General features: G+C 50.7%; 1 protein-coding gene across 4 annotated transcripts; it reads right to left on the bottom strand.

Annotated features, from left to right (window-relative positions):
- Positions 1-2,412: 2,412 nt before the first annotated feature.
- On the bottom strand, positions 2,413-16,181 carry VRK3 (VRK serine/threonine kinase 3). Of its 4 annotated transcripts, none has more exons than XM_034783377.1 (14): positions 15,976-16,180; positions 14,335-14,480; positions 13,720-13,863; positions 13,152-13,298; positions 12,018-12,070; positions 9,557-9,623; positions 8,601-8,685; positions 7,635-7,846; positions 7,015-7,103; positions 6,488-6,620; positions 5,409-5,529; positions 4,994-5,052; positions 4,172-4,320; positions 2,413-2,803 (listed from the first exon to the last, which is right to left on the bottom strand). In XM_034783377.1, exons 1-13 carry the CDS (start codon positions 16,155-16,157, stop codon positions 4,172-4,174), a joined length of 1,587 nt encoding a protein of 528 aa, XP_034639268.1. In that variant the 5' UTR covers positions 16,158-16,180; the 3' UTR covers positions 2,413-2,803. The 4 variants fall into 4 exon arrangements, 3 of the variants coding, with proteins under 3 accessions (XP_034639268.1, XP_034639269.1, XP_034639270.1); XM_034783378.1 differs by having other exon boundaries at positions 7,015-7,107; positions 7,744-7,846; positions 15,976-16,178; XR_004647377.1 differs by lacking the exon at positions 4,994-5,052 and having other exon boundaries at positions 15,976-16,181.
- Between the last annotated feature and the right edge of the window lie 19 nt (positions 16,182-16,200).

Raw genomic sequence — 16,200 nt, 5'->3', positions numbered from 1 at the left:
AAAGGTGAAGTGACTTACTCAGAGTGTTACAATGTCACTGGCAGGAGCCTCAAGTCTGTCACCTGTTCCAAGTTACTAGATAAGGCTTTTGGTTATAGCTGATCCATGGTCTCTACAACTAATACTGTTACAGAACAGATATTAGCAGCTGCAAACAGTGGCTTATTTTCTACAGCTATCAGCTTGAGCATTTACAAACTGAAAAGCAGCAGCTTATCAAGCAAGATGCTATTGTCACTTTCACAAGCTGGATTTGAGAAGACTGCATCTCCAGGAGGCACATAATTTACAAAGCCTGGCTTCTTCCAGATCTTGAGCTGCTCTCTTACAACTATCCTGATTGTTTAGCAGGTGGATCATAAAGCTGGAATGTAGAGAAGCAGGGTTCCTAAGGTACTTTCCCTCATCTGTCAAGGTGCAGTGGAACTGGTTCAATTTCTAGTCTGCAACTGTAAATCTCACCCTCCTTGTGTAACAGCTTGTCATCTATAAGCCCCATGAACATCTACAATTCCTGACTCTTATACTTCCTCATTCCCTCCATAGTAACCTACTAAAGAAAAAAAATGCTACAAAGAGTTGGAAATTATGATCTGGAACAGGTTGACAAAGCAGGTGATTACACTGACTTAGGATGTAAAAACCTAGCTTTACACCCCCCACCCCCAGGAGCCCACCTCCTCCATAGCAGTTAAGTGCTTAAATACTTTTGTGGATCTGGGCCAAAAGTCAGTAGCCAGGCATTCTATTAAGGCTCTTCTAACCACCTAGACAAATGGGGAAACCAGTAGATTTTAGCATGCAGCTCTATCCCTGCAGAACATCAAAGCCTATGCACATTGTGTTAGCAATTCTGATCACAACGGGAAGTAGTGAATCAATTCTGAAGCCAGAAGTGGGGACTCTGACAGGTACTGAGGTGGCCTTTTAGGGGCATTTGTTGTGTCTAGCTGCACCTAGCCTTGCAGCAGTTACACCAGTGGTTCTCAAACTTTTGTACTAGTGACCCCTTTCACATAGCAAGTCTCAGTGCAACCCTCCTTCTAAATTAAAAACACTTTTTAACACCATTAGAAATGCTGGAGGCAAAGTGTGGTTTGGGGTAGAGGCTGATAGCTCGTGACCCCAAAGGTTCCTGACCCCCAGTCTGAGAACCCCTGAGTTACACTTGCAAGCAGAAGGGCCACAACTTTGTTTTTTTACTGACAGCTTAAGGGATGGTGGGAGATGTGACCTGCACACACTTCTACATAGGTGGATTTCTTGTGGCCCTGTTAAATACCTTTGGCTCCTTCCTCTCTAGGGAGTGAGGAAAAACTTTTGACCCCAGATCTCATGTAGGCAGTAGCACTACGCTATATGTATTAGTTCTACTTAAGTCTTCAGGGCAGGGGACTGCTTTTGAAAGTAGTGTTCACTGGAGACAATTACTCTGGCCCATGCATGTAGGGCTTATAGCTGCATCAGTTGGTAGTGAGTTCACATAAGGAATTCCTAGCAGGGAAAATGCAGACTAGAACTATATAGAATAATTGTGCAGCTTATGGCTCAAAGGAACATTATGTCAATGACTCTCACATGAAAATGGCATGTAGCTGACCTCACGGGGAGCCAGCCTGCATTGTTTCCGAGCAAGGGTAACAGCTTAAAGATAAACCTCAAACCACATGAAAAACCTAGCTTCCTTATCATCTTGAAGGGGTGTAGACAAACCCCAGCAAGGCTAACTGACTTGTTCAAGGTCACACAGCTAGTAAGGCAAATCCGGAAACTTTTCAGGCCACTGCTCTTACTTGCCCATGTTTCCTCTTGTATGGCTCCTGATCACTTGCTCTCCTGTAACAACGTAACAAATTAAATCTCTTATAAAAAAAATAAGGTAGCAAAGGCCAGTCCTAGCGAGTTTCCCTACTGGGTCACAGCTGGAGCCTGGCTCCATCTTCCACAAGGCAGTGTCAATCCAGCCTTGGAGGAATGTTGGCTTGAGCAAAGGTTGAAGAATGAGGAGGGTTTTATTAACAGGGCCCCTCTGCTGCAGGTTCCCAGGCCATTGCTGCAGGAATCTTTATTCAGTTTATGGAATGGGGGAAATTTCATGACTCACATACTTGATGCTTTGTAGCATAACCGGCTACTACAATTTCCTTCCAATTAGTTTTCAGAGAAGACAACCTAGTCTAGTAGTTTGAGCATGAGGAGACAGGAGTTCTCTTTCCAGCTCTGCCGCTGAGTCACTGCCTGTGAGCTTAGCCAAGTTACTTCACCTGCTTGCCTCCACTTCCTCATCTGGAAGCATGCCCTCATGGGTAAAGTGCTTTGAGGTCTGATGAAAAGGTATTGTAGATGCCAAGTAGGATTATTTAAATAAAGAGCCTACATGCCCTGGATCAACATAGAAAACAGAGCCTTAGGATCCATCCACAAAGCATTTATTACAAAACAAAATGTTTATTAGGCAGGATACAAACATTTAAACCCCCTGATTTCTTTTCCCTTCACTGGGCTCAGTCTGTGTCCCTATGGCAACACTCCCAGTTGCTAGGTAGTTCCAAACGGTGGTTGGGGCAGCCATCTGCCAAGCAGGGGTTTAGTCTTCACATTAGCTGGAGCTCATTATGCTACAGCACTGGCTCAAAAGTCAGCTTTCTAAAAATCACTGTAAAAGCCCTAAAAACAATCCCTATCAAACCCTCAGGGAAATCTAGAACAGGTGTGTAATGAAGGACTGCACGAGCTGCCTGCCCCAGAGCAGGGCCCTTCCAATAGGTTAAACTTCTCACAGTTTTAGTCAGTTTCTTGAGATCTGAAAAGCCACAAAGAAGAACATAAATTGGGATGGAGCATGACCAGCCCCTTCTACTCTGTTACTCAGTACTAGTGCTGTTGGCAGTGCCACCTGGAGCCAATTTACTTGGGTCTGACTCTAAGCTGAGACAAGGGCCAAGTCTCTATGTGAATTGGTTAGATTGTGCTAGGGCTGAATTTGGTTCGATACCTTGGTGGCTACCAACAAATTTTACAGCCTCCAAGCTGGGAGAGACATTTTAGCCAGCACAGATTTAGGTGGACTTGACCATCCGTGTGCTGCCTGATCTAGCAAGACCACATCCTCTACCCACCTTTGATCCCAAGGTGATAGACACCACAGAGAGACCTAAGAGCAGAAGCAGGGCTGGTCCTACTGATATGGGCTTAGACTAGCCATGGGAGCCTCTGAAGGTGGCAAATTGTCAGAACTCAGCAAAACTAGAGCTACACCTATGCCTCCAAGGAGGGGACGGAGTGAGTGTTCACTGCTCAGTCAGTATCCCTGAGAAAGTGGAGCTCTAGGAGCCTGCTTCAATGGACGAGCATGGCGTGAGGCTGGGCAGCTCTCTACCTAAAGAGAAGATGTGCACATCTTCATTCCTCCTGCCTCCTACCCAAAAAGGGCTCTGACTCAACAGTCCGCGAGCCACAGGGACACAGAGAGAGGCAAAGCCAATCTGGCCAGGTTAGGCACATTTGGCATCAAAGAACAGTGCCACAAATTCTGATCTTGCTCCAGCCTTTGGGAACAGCCAGCCAACCAGCTCTCCTTGTACTGAGCAGTGACCCTCAGGACATCTTAACCCTTTCAGAACTGCTGAGTTCCCTGGTGATGATAAATGGGAACAGTATTAGGGAGAGAGACCCAAGGCCAGCATGTGAGGCTCCCCAGCTGTGAGGAAGCAGAGTGGGACATCACACTTCCTGACAGGAAGTCCTATTCCCTGCTGCCAAAAACTTTCCTTGAACCCACATGCATGTTCTCCACAAGACCCAGCTCCCATTCTCAACACAACTAGAGATGGGGAGGAAACTGATCACAAAGAGGGGGAGGGAGGGGCAGGGTGCTCAAGTGGGGAAGGAGGGCTGAGGAATGGAAAATGAGCACCCTCAGTGCTCTAAGGGTTAACACAAGCCCCACTGGAGCAGTCAGAGTCCCTTTAGCCCTCCTTCTAGATCTTCACACCCAGTGCAGAGAGAAGCCTCCTCCCTTGCTTACCATGTTAGACTCACGTGCGGAGGGGAGATCAGATAACAAGGCCATGGTCACCACTGCCCGCTGAAGTACCATATTCCACTATTCCTGGGGCACAGGGGTGACTGTGCTTCCCCCAACCTGCTATCCCCGTAGGAAACGCCTTACCTAAGGCACCACCTTGAGGTCCACTGAGTCATAAGCCGAAGCTTTCCTCATCTCCAGTGGCTTCCCCAAGAGCTTTCGCAGTGCCTCGTAGTCTGGCTCCTCTTCAAAGGCCAAGGCCATTGCTTGCTGCAGGTAGTTGTGCAGGGCATCTGCAAAGTGGTACAGACACTCACAGGAATGGCTGTGGTTCTCCAGAGCAGCAGCCCCAGCACTCACTCCCTGCGTTGCTAAGCCAGATGCTAAACAACACTTCCGCAGGGGCTTTTCCCACCAGACCCCTCCTCTGCACTGATGGGGGAACTCAGGCCCAGAGAGGGAAGCACCTTGTCCAAGGTCACCCAATGAGTCAGCAGCAGAACCGGGACTAGAACCAAGGTCTCCCTGTTCCCGCTCACTTGCTTTAAGCCCTGGCCAGCATCCCACTGTAGCAAGGCTCAGAATCACCACCTCATGCTGCATGGACGCTGACGCAGGGAAATACAGGTCACCCTCATTCCAGCACGATGCAGAGCAAGGAGAAAAACTGGATCCATGGGGGAGCCTGAGAGCTGGCTATGTCACCCCACACAGATATCAGGGATCTTTCTGGAGGTCCCATGGCCTCCCTGGACAGGACCTACAAGGGCAGCTCTCGCGGTCAAGGGTACTAGTTCATGAGCAGACTGGCACTGCAGCAAAGGGTTTAGAATGACTATGGTCAGACACAGCCCATCAGCTGAGACTGCATGGGGGACACAGGACAGTTTCTAGCTTCAGTGAACAATCAGCCCTTACACACAGCGACCACTAGGTTCCGCAGCCACTCTCAGTACAAGTCCATACCTGGAGTTGGTTTTCGGCCAAAGCACAGTCGCAGAAGCCCGACCACGTCTGTTTTGTACCTACAGCGTTTAGCACACACACAATGCCATTAAACAAGAAAGAAGGGACTGAGCGCCTGAACAAACTTCCCCCAGCGATGGGGACAGGTGAAAGCGGTGCAAGATGACCAGCTCAGCTCTCACTCTCCAGCCCATTTTGCCCACACAGTGATTTTAGGGTGGGTCCTGCTTCCACTGCGGTCAAGAGGAGTTTGGCCAGCTACTTCCATGGGAGGCAGCACTTATAGTCACAGATTTCAGACACCCCAAGATCTGCACCAGGGCTATTGAGTCCCCCATTAGTTCTGAACTCCCTTCCCTCACTGCTTTCCTCCCAGGGCCCCCCAGAAGGCAGGGTCCCCAACCCCAGGGCTCACCTCTCTTTCTGCTCCATGACCTTGTGCACATCAGCCAGCTCGTCAGTCCAGGGCAGGAAGCCACACAGCCACTTCACCATGCAGTAGCCCAGAGACTGCAGGTCACTCCGGCGAGATGGTCCTGATGGGAGAGAGAGAGAAACCCAGCAGCTCAAGAAACAGTGAGAAAAGCAGAGTTTGGGAGTAATACCCAAAAAGGCCTGGTTCAAGGGGGTCCCTCCCCCCAAGGGGACAGTATAGAACTGAGCTCTGGAAAGCATATGGCTGAACAGCAGGAAACATTTCCTAGTAGAGTGGCCTAGTAGTTTGAGTCAGGATTCCTGGGTTCTCTTTCCAGCTCAGCCACCAATTCACTGCAACTTTGTGAGCACCTCTTCACCAATTTGTGCCTCAGCTCTTCTTTGAGTGATGGTCCCTATTGTATTCCACTGAAGGTTACGCATGCACAGCACGCGCCTGGAGTCGCAGAATCTGAAGTAGTGTCTGTTGGTCCACACATGCGCCCTGACTCGCTTATGCTTCTGTCCGAGGTGATAAAGGGTGGGGCGAATCGGCCAACCCTGTCTCCAGTTCCTTCTCACCACTGTGCGGTCCAGGTCAGAACCTCCAATGTCCTCCTCTCTGAGCAGGTTGAGCACTTCATCTCCACAAGCATCTCATGGAGATGGCCATGAGACCACAATTGGACCCAGGTTGGGGAACCCCCCCTGCCCTGTACATCAGCCTGCATCAACAAGGAATGCACTCTGCTGAGCTTTACAGATACCCATTAAACCAGCACCCATTGTCCTGGATTTCCACTCCCCTACATGGCTGGGTTACCACGACCTTTCATGGGATGGAAACATTCTTCCACCATGTCACGCTCCTGCCTGAGTCATGCGGTGACTGTGGAAGTAGCAGAGCAGCTGCATGGGAGGAGGGAGCAGCAGGTTGACCAGAGAGGAAGGTGTTACCAACAACTAATGGAAGAATAGTGAGGGGGAAGGCGACAGGCAGAGGGAGCCCCGGGCAAGCAGGGATGTCCAAGGAGGACAGCTGTCACAGCCTTGCCAACCCATCAGGGACTGTGGTCTCACCAGCTCCCCTGTGCCCATCCAGGCTGATGAACTCAATGGTGCCCTCGTGAGGAGTCCTGCTGCCTTCACGCTGAGCCACATGCTTTCCTCCCGGGCAGTATCGGAATGCAAAGCAGTAACCCGCCAGGGTGACCTAGGGGAGAGAGACTGTGAATGTCTTCCTGGGCGACCGCGCAAGGAGAAGAAGGAGAGCGCTGCTGCTCTGGGAGAACCAGGGAGCCCCTCACCTCCCAACGTCCCCTCTCCAGTTTACGTGATCCTCTCTCCTCCAAGAGATTCCACCCCTTATCACTACACCACCTCTTAAGATGCAGAGACTGAAGGGAGCCCAAAATCCTTTCCCTGGCGGGTGAACACGTGGGGTACAGTGATCCTTGCAATCCCACACACAGCACCTGCTATGGGGCAGCACTGACACAGGGTGCAACCAGGAATCAACCCTCCCCTTCATAAGAGAATGCTCTGGCTAGGGCATAGCCCCACTTCTCCTGCTACCTCTCTCTGCTCCTGCTGTTCTCATTTCCTACCTCAGCGAGGTCGTTTGGGTTCACATAGATGTTCTCTGCTGTGACATCCCCATGCACATACTCGTTTCCATGGATGTATTCCAGGGAGTCTAGCTAGGGGCAGAACAAGAGACATCAGACCCACGCACAGCCCTTCAGCTACAGCATCTTCCCCAGGCTCTTGGCAGCTGGGAGACTAAGGAGCAGGCTAACTGCACAGCCTCTTCCACTCTGCTTTTCCATGTTGGGAGGCACTTGAGAAATTCAGGGGGGCCCCATTCACTCTGTCTCCTAATTTCCTTGGGGTAGAACATGAACAGACCCACAAGTTCATCACCAACAGCTCCAGCCAGCCCCATGCCCTAGTACCATGTTACACTATTCAGAGATCAGAGACTGGAGCCCTGCTCAGTCTGCTGTACCTGATCTTCAAAAGTGCTTAGCAAAAGTTGCTCTTTCCCATTGACTTCAGTGGGATTTGTGGGTGCTCAGTGCTTCAGAAAGTCTGGCCCTCGGGAAGTTACTCTAGTAAGTTTGACCAATTTCACTTGGCAATTTTGTGCGTGTGTTTAGAAAGTGATGATGTTTCCCTAACATTCCCCTGGAGGCCATGCACTAAGCAGCCGCTGCACATGACTCACCCATGATGCATTGGTCCCAACCCTGACCTGCACTGGAACTAGCATCCTTGCAAAGGCCAGAGAGAATCCAGCTCTGAACAACCCCCAAAAGCATTGGCCTGCCACATACCACCCTGATGGCGATCTGGAAAACCGGTTTCTCCGTCAGTAGGTTTGTGGCATTGTCCAGGATTGACTGAACAGTTCGCCCTAACTCAGGGAACACCAGAAACCTGTGAGAGAGGAGAGAAGAGCACATTGCATTTGGTCAGCAGCTGTCATGGGAGGGTCTCAAAGCTTATTTGGGTAGCTCAGCTACCAATCTTGACCTGAATTGGTTTCCCTTTCTCTCTTGTATTTGACAACAGAAACTGTTTGTGGAGGGGAAAGGGAGAGACGCTGGTAGGTCAGCATTCCCTCTGAAGTACTGTTGACAGACTACCACGTTCCTCTCCACACAGAGCCCACAGTCAAGATGCCAGGCGAGGGAGAAGGGACAGAAGGAAGGAGAATTCCTGGGAAGAGGAGGTGAAAGAGAGAGAAGTCACTATGTGCACAGGGAGCGGGAGAGGGTTAGCAGCAGCATGAAAGAAGATGCAAAAGCAAGAGCAGAAGAAGGGGATGAAGGAAGAGGCTGGGAGAGAGAATGGCAGGAAGCAGACAGCAGGAGGGTAGCACTTGATGCAGGTCAGCGCAGCGGGAGGGGAAGAGGACTTTACCTGATACAGTTTGGAGAGATTAACTGGGAGGAGAGACAAGGAGGCCCAGGAAGTCGGGGTTACAGTAATCAGATGAGAGAGGGCCAATGCATAGACAATGGGTCAGTAGCTGGGGGGAGACAGAAAAGAGTGGTATTGTGAGGGAGAAGCGAGAGGCTGCAGCAAGAGCCTGGCAGTGGAGAGCAAGGAGATAAAGAGAATAGTGGATTCCTGGGCAGGAGGGAACTCCCCAGCTGTCTCTATCTGGCAGCTCACAATCCTGCCTTACCTGTAGTTACTCTCATGGAGTCCAAAGCCAATGCAATTTGGGATCCCCAGCAAGGGCACCGAGTGCATCCTCTTCCACTTATCCACTAGGAGGGAGACAACAGGACAGATGGGCACAGCTTTGCCATGCTGCTGGCTAAGGAACTCTGCAAACAGTGAGGACACCCACCCAGTGCCTTTCCTTCCCCCGCAGATACAGACCCTCTGCGCTGGGCAATCGAGAGTTCAAGGCTCATCCTGTCACCTGAGCCGGCCTCATAAAAGCCAGCGTAGCAGGCAACCAGACGTGATACTAAAAGCTCTGTGGGAATTAGTGGCAGGCAGCAAGAGTTACAGGAAGGGTAGGATGAGGGAAGGGGGAGAGGAGTGTGGGGATGCCAGATCCAGGCCAGGTAAAGGGGAGAGTGTGGGATGCTACAGCCCTAGGTACTCTGAGAAGGGGAATGGCATGGAGACCTATGTCCCACATATAAGGGTGGTGGTAATCACAAAGGGGCAGGTTTGACCTGGATCCCTACTCCTGCTGCTGCCCAGGCCCAGACTTCATGCACTGACTGGAGTGCCCAAGCTTAGCTAGCTGGACAGAGAGCAGCTCTGCACAGCCAGGGTTGATGGAACAGCCATGGGATGGGCTCTTGTCAATCCCAGAGGGGTCAGGGTGCAGAGTTAAACAGCTGTCAGTGAGACAGAGACAACTCTTCAGCAGGGGAACTCCTCTGAGTGCAGCAGGGAAAAACACCGAGCTGGGAATGGGAAGGTGCTGCCCAACAGATACCCTGAGGTTTCCTGCTCCTGGGAGAGTCATTTCTAAACACACTGGTTAGCACTCAACACTCTTTGAGGCACAGGTCAGCCAATGATTTGAGTCACCTGAGTCTAGACTTTGGAGTGTCCCCTAGCAGATGCACAGGGAGGACCTGCAGGTTGGGAACCCAACCATCCAGGAATGGCACTTACCTGTGATTTTCTTTGCTGCTCGCTGCAGGAAGATCTGCTCATTGTAGATCCTGCCATCTTTGGCGTCCTGAGGGTTGGGAGGAGAGAAAGATGAAGCTGCACTGTTTTACATTCAGCGTCGTGCTGCGTCAGTATCACCACCACATCCATTTACTAGGGAGCATGCGAGCGTAAGAATCCTGCCCTAACCCTTCTCATCTATGGATCTCAGTGCTGCACTGAGGGGTCTAAGGAGAGGGGGAGTCACCCAGCAGGTCAGTGGCAGAGCTAAGAACAGAACATGGTCTCCTGCCTCTCAGTCCAGTGCCTCATCTACTGAACCACACCAACTCCCACTATCAATACAGCACAGCTAACCCAAGCATGAGAAGGCCTCAAGACAGACAGTTCAAGTGCTACTGCTCAGTGCTCTCTGCAGGTACCTAAGTGCCCCAGAGAATGAAGACAGCCCTCTAAACTGGTCAGAACTGTGTGATCCTGCAGCTCTTTCTGGGGTAGGAGCCTTCCAATGGAGAAGCTTACTGAAGTTTGGTTCTATGAATTTCCTCAGGCCATTCAGGGCTGGTGGAAGGAGCCAGGTGACAGCCTTGAAGGTGAAATTATTTGTCCACAGTAGGGGCATGGCCATATCAGATAACATGGGAATTCTAACAACAGGGGCTGCACTGAACCCCTAAAGGCCACTCCCCCTGTAGTTCAGCCTGCCAAGAAGTACCAGAAATCTGGCAACGAAGGTCGTTCTCAAGCCACTTCCTGCCCCTGAGAAGCTGCAGCCAAATGTCTGGGTGCTGTACTGAGCCCCAAACCCTCTGGGGTTTCCAGAACGCCTTCTTACATACCAGCATGTGTCTGTCCACATACATTCGGTATTGCTCTTTTGTCACTGCAGTTCCCTAATGGCCTGAATGTATTATCCAGAAGCTGCAGGATGCCACATGCTAGCTTAGGAGAGACATCACAGAGTGGGAGAGATGACAATTTCAGATCCACTGGCCCAGTTTTATATCATTAGCCCCGCCCAATGTGGCCAGTAGTGCTGTAAATCGGCAGCTGGCAGGTGGTGCAGATTAACAAACTGCAGAATTCTTTCAGTATCTCCCAACCAAGAGTATTTTGGCTGGTAGAACGTGCACAGAACCTGTCCTGCTTTCTAAACCCTCAACACCCACCGCTGAGACCTGGTGTCCATGAACAAAAACAGTGTCCTTCCATATCCCATAATCCTTTGCCACTGCCAAGGGAGGGATTTGGGCCATAGAAACAATGCAGTGTCGGGGCAGATGGGATGGGTGGTGCTGGCGTGGGAGGGGACTGCTGAATGGGAGAGTTGGTACTGCTCTACAGTACTGTCAACACACAGAGATGAAGGTTTCCTGGCAATCTGTTAGTTCTATGTGGCGTTAAACATTTCTGTTAACCCTTTGTTGGAGAAGGCTCCCCAGTAATGTTTTCCTCTGCACCTTTTAACTGGTTCTTCCCTGGCACAGTTCCAGTGACACTATTCCACTGACTATAAAAGTGGACACATTCTTCCTAAAATCATCCCTGGGTTTTGCCAATGACAATTTCTAAATCCCATTAACCAGAAGAGCCAAGGCAGACACAGGACAGTGACCTGGATACCACTCTGGCTCGTGCATTGTCAAGAACAGTCAACGAAATTCCAATGGCAGACTATTTATGATTGGGAATGATGCCAGTTCTGGAGAGCCTGGCTGGACTGGCAGATGCCAGGGGACCTGACACAGGGTAACAAATTTAGATCAATCAGCATTTGACTTTATAAACTCATTCTGGCATCAAAGAGAGGTGACAGCTACAGAAGAGCTCAATGTTAGATCTACAGTCACTTTCCAGACTACAGAGTGTTCAGTAGTTCTGGGGACAAAAAACAACACAAAACACACACACGCCAGGGTTTTAAATAACACTTTCTAGAGTTTTGTTGTTGTTAACCTTTACAAAACAGACTTAAAGAAGATCCTATGACATATTAAATTTATAAACAAAGGGGACAAAGTCTACCCTCATTTACAACCAGGAAATCAACAGGACTGCAGAGGTGTAATGGAGGGTAGAATTTAGCTTTGTAATCTAAAGGGCAGCCCCTTTGGGGTGGCTTTTTTAAATCCTTAGATCTGTTTTCCTTACAGCTTTGTTCACTACTATGTATTAAGGGCCTCCTGATCCAGCTTCCATTGAAGTCTAAGCAAGACACCTAGGGAGTTGTACTGGGTCTTTAACCTATGCGGTTTATTTCCTTATTTCTCTGACTAACTTCACCTGCAACAACAAAGACGATGATGCTAGCTAACACTGTGAAATCTTATGGAGCATAAGACTAGAGGGAACCATTACAGTCATCTGAGCTTCTGCATTCTACCACTCCTTTCGCCATGATACCAGCAGTGCTGATAGGTCAGACCAAAGGGCCCCATACACGGAACAGACCAGAACTCACAAGTTTGAGAAAGTATCTTTGCTTTTGAGGGCAGGCTCCAGATGCTGATTGTGCTGTGGAAGGATGGAACAAATGAGGTTACAGGTGCATGGGACAGAAGTAGTTGCAATGCTAGCTGCTCAGAAACTGGTGCAAGAGTGGCTTGATTCTCAGTTATCCTCTGCCTCCCTCACCTTGGAACTGTGAAAATACCATCTGTGGAGGCCTCTTTGCAAGTGGCTGCATGACAATTCCCATCTTGCTTCAGAGTTACAGGACCTTTGTCTCAACTCTCTCCAGACACTGCTAAAGCAACAAGCACTGGAGCACCTAGGCATGGGGGTAGTATCAAGGGACTCTGCTCTTTAAATGTGGTATGTAAATAAAATGATTCATCAGTACCAGGAGAGAGATGCGCCACGGGCCTCTGACAAAACACAAATATAGAAAACCGTGTAAGATCCCAAGCCAATGAGAGAGCTGCCAAGGGTGCATGTTATCCTCTCCTATGGACAGGAGATGGATCAATGGCTTTCAACCCTTCAATGGTGTCCCTTTCCATATAAGCAGAGTATGGAACAGCTATGGCCTCCTCCAAGGCTCAGAACCTGTTGTTTCCACTTGTGTGTGACATGTGGTGGAAGAGGGATACTTTAAAATGGAGAGAAGAATTAATAGTCTAACCCTCAGATTTTAAATACTACCACTACCCAGACATATGCTGGGTAGAACTTTGGATGCATTTCCAGCATCCTTTGCAGAGGGCATCTCTTTGGAAGATCTGCTGCAGACAGAGCAAAGGATTCTTGCTGCACTGTACATGGCAATCAGGGAGTCTGCTGAGCAGAAAGAGTCAGAGGAGGCAGAATCAGGATGGAGAAGGGCAGCTAAATCCCTTATTTACCTAAGATGCAAATTCACCTGTGATTGGCTCTGTCTGCAAACTGGGAAGTGTCAGCAAGAGGCTTCAATCATGATCTCTTTCAAAAAGCAGTTCCCCCTCTCTCCACATCCCCCGAGGAAACCTCCCCAGGAGGCTGAGCTTTCAGCATACCATAAGAAGAGAGGAAGGGAGGGATACTCTTCCTCTACTCCCCACACCCCATCATCCTCCTCCTCCCTCAAATAGCATCCCAGCATGAGATTGCACAGCACCTTCATACATCAGCCCATACTCGCTCTGGTTCAGAAGCCTCCCCAGTTTCCACTGCTTGCTGTTCTGGTCGGTCAGGATCTTGCCCTCTGGGAGAGGTGCCACGGAGGTGGACTTGGGCCGCCGGGGAGATCGGGGACTGAATTTTGCTTTGGAGAAGAGACAAAAGCAGGGCTCTGATCAGATAACAGGGCACTACAGACAGAGTGAGTCCGGCTGCTCTCCAGCACACCACAGTTCAGATTCCAACCAGAGACACTGTGATAATACCAACCCAGCCTGATACAGCTCCCCATCTCTCACTCCCAGACACTTCACCCTGCTCCCTCAGTGAGGCCCTGGGTTTCACGTATTCTCCTTCCAGCAGTGGACAATCAAACATCTCTTGTAACCCATCCATACCACCCTGTACCTCAGCCAGGAGGTAGGGAAGGAACAGGATGGCAGAATGACACAAGGGCTGAACAAGCCATCTCTGTAGTGCTCCAGCGCTACCCTAAGTGCCATGAGTGCCTGTCAACCCCACACCTACATGAGCACAGCAGTGCTGAGGAACACCCCAGCTCTCACCCTTGGATGCCACCTTGGTACTTGGGGAAGCAGCCTGTGGGCTCCAAGCCTCCTCTTCAGTCGAAGTGGAAGCTGGTATTTTCTCAGAAGATATCCACTCCACTGTCTTTCTTTCTGCCGGAAGCGGCTCATTCTGCCTCAGGGCTGAACGATTAAAGAAACAAACCCGCACAATGCCGTCCACATTATTCCAATGATTGTCAATCATAACACTCCGCACTTACAGCACCTTCCATTCACGGGGCTCAAAGCCCTTTACGGTGAAATGCCTCACACCCACCCTGCACCACAGAACAGGTCAGTGCTGTTAGCCCCATTTTACAGATGGAGGAACTGAGGCACAGAGGAAGTCACATAGTGAGCCTGTGGCAGAGCTGGTTCAGAACCCAGGAGTCCTGGGACTCTGCTCCTCAGGTCAGATTGCATTTGCTCCCCTCTACTGCACTGCCATCAAAGGCAACAATTTTGCACACCCTAAAGCAGGCAATAAGAGGATCTATTCAGACAGATGTGTACTTGGTATGCCAATGCTTCACAACTGCTTGTAATCAGGGGGCTTTGGCTAATCTGGAATCTCTATACAATGAGGCTGCTGTTTAACCCAATCTTACCTACCTTTCAGTGAGGACAAAGAGGCATCTGGAGTGAGTTGCATTGGCTCCTCATCATCTTCTTCTTTAGGCAGCTTATTCCCACAGACAGGGCAGAAATGAAATGCCGTCTCTACCTTCTGGCCACATTGTGGGCAAAAGTTGATCATTCTGAAAAACAAACCCAGGCAAAGCAGGGTAGAGAGGGAAAGGTGTCAGAGCTGAAGTGAGAAGTCAACTTTTCAAAGGTTTTTCTGGTGTTTCGGTGACTGCGTCTCTGGAGAAAGGGGTTTACTAAGAGGAGACGTCCATTCAGCCACCATCGGAGGCTCTCAGCATGCATATTATTGTAAGAGCAAACGTGTAATGAACTAAGCTGCAAAGATCAGGAAAATGAGGCACACAGAGAAGAAATTATTTAAAGACCACACAGTGCATCGGTGGCAGAGAGCTGATAGAGAGGGATAGCTCAGTGGTTTGAGCATTGGCCTCCTAAACCTAGAGTTGTAAGCTCAATCCTTGAGGGGGCCATTTAGGGATCTGGGGCAAAAATCTGTCTGGGGATTGGCCCTGTTTTGAGCAGGGGGTTGGACTAGATGACCTCCTGAGGTCCCTTCCAACCCTGATATTCTATGAACCCAGGAGTCCTCATTCCAGCCACTAGATAATGCTACAAGTGGAGTCTCCAAACTAGCACTGGGAAAGCATCTGCCTTTATCAACATCACTATTATCAACCTCAACAGAAAGTGAAACAGTTTCTGCACCATCTGGGGCAGGAGTCCCAATACAGCTGAGTTTGCTAGGACTCAGCATGCACTCTGCCCCTCTCCTATCCATCTGGGCAATGCATAAATGGTCACTAAAGCTCCCAAAGGTAGCAGCTCATTTGCTAACTGAATCTTTCTTTTCCTACTGCAGGGAAATCCTTTAGTGTGTGTGAACACTGGGGAATAGGAGGGCACTGGGAACGGGCAGGGCTCCCAGTATGGTATTTGTGGAGAAGTCACAGCGAGACCCTGGGTCCCATGATGAATTGCCAGGATTACAGCAGCACCGTTGCAGAGCAGGGAGTAGCACCAGAGGATGGGGAAGAGATTAGGTCCATGCCAACACCCTCAAGTGACAATAGGGCTGCAAAACCAAGTCTTACACTGGGCCTTTCATCTGCCAGGGCTGGGCCTATAGATAAACCCAAAGCAGTGTCATAAACACTGCAGTCCCATTACCTAGGCAGCCCCAAAGCCCCCATCACCTGCCGGCACTCCTGCCCAGCCCCAAAGCCCCCATCACCTGGAGGCACTCCTGCCCTAGAGACCCTGTCCAACACCAGATTACCCTATAGCCCCCACCCAACATCTGTCTAGCTCTGCATCTCCTGTCACCCAGAGCCACCTGCTGCCCAGTCCCTATCACTGAACTGCTCTCTGGTGCCCCTGCCCAGCACTCCCACCACCCTGGGCTCCTACCTAGCTCTGTAGCCCCAACACCCTGACCTACCAGAACCCTGGATAGCTCCCATCACCCTGGGGTGCCCCTTGTCCCACATCACCATCAGACACCTACCCATCCCACCCCAGCCCCAAGCACCTGCCTGGCCCCCCATTCCCCAGGGTTCCCCCCGTCCTGCCCGGCCCCGCGGCCTAGGAGCCGGTCTGGGGCCCTACCCGTGCGCTGCCCGCTTCCGGGCCCGGCAACTCGCTTCTCGCCTGGGCCGCCCCGGCCTGGACCCACCGCGCGGGGCCGCTGCAGCCGCGCTGGGGTGGGCCGCGGGGATCACTCGGCGCCCGGCGCCCGCCCGCCCCGCTAGCAGCGGCAACCTCCTGCCGCCTCGGCCGCGTCTTCCCATGGCCGCCGCTGCACCGCCCCGCTCCTCCCCTCCCCGGGGAGCG

This window comes from Trachemys scripta, chromosome 10 (genome assembly GCF_013100865.1).
Source record: "Trachemys scripta elegans isolate TJP31775 chromosome 10, CAS_Tse_1.0, whole genome shotgun sequence".
NCBI classification, from domain to species: domain Eukaryota; kingdom Metazoa; phylum Chordata; order Testudines; family Emydidae; genus Trachemys; species Trachemys scripta.
This window is presented reverse-complemented; position numbering and strand designations above follow the sequence as displayed.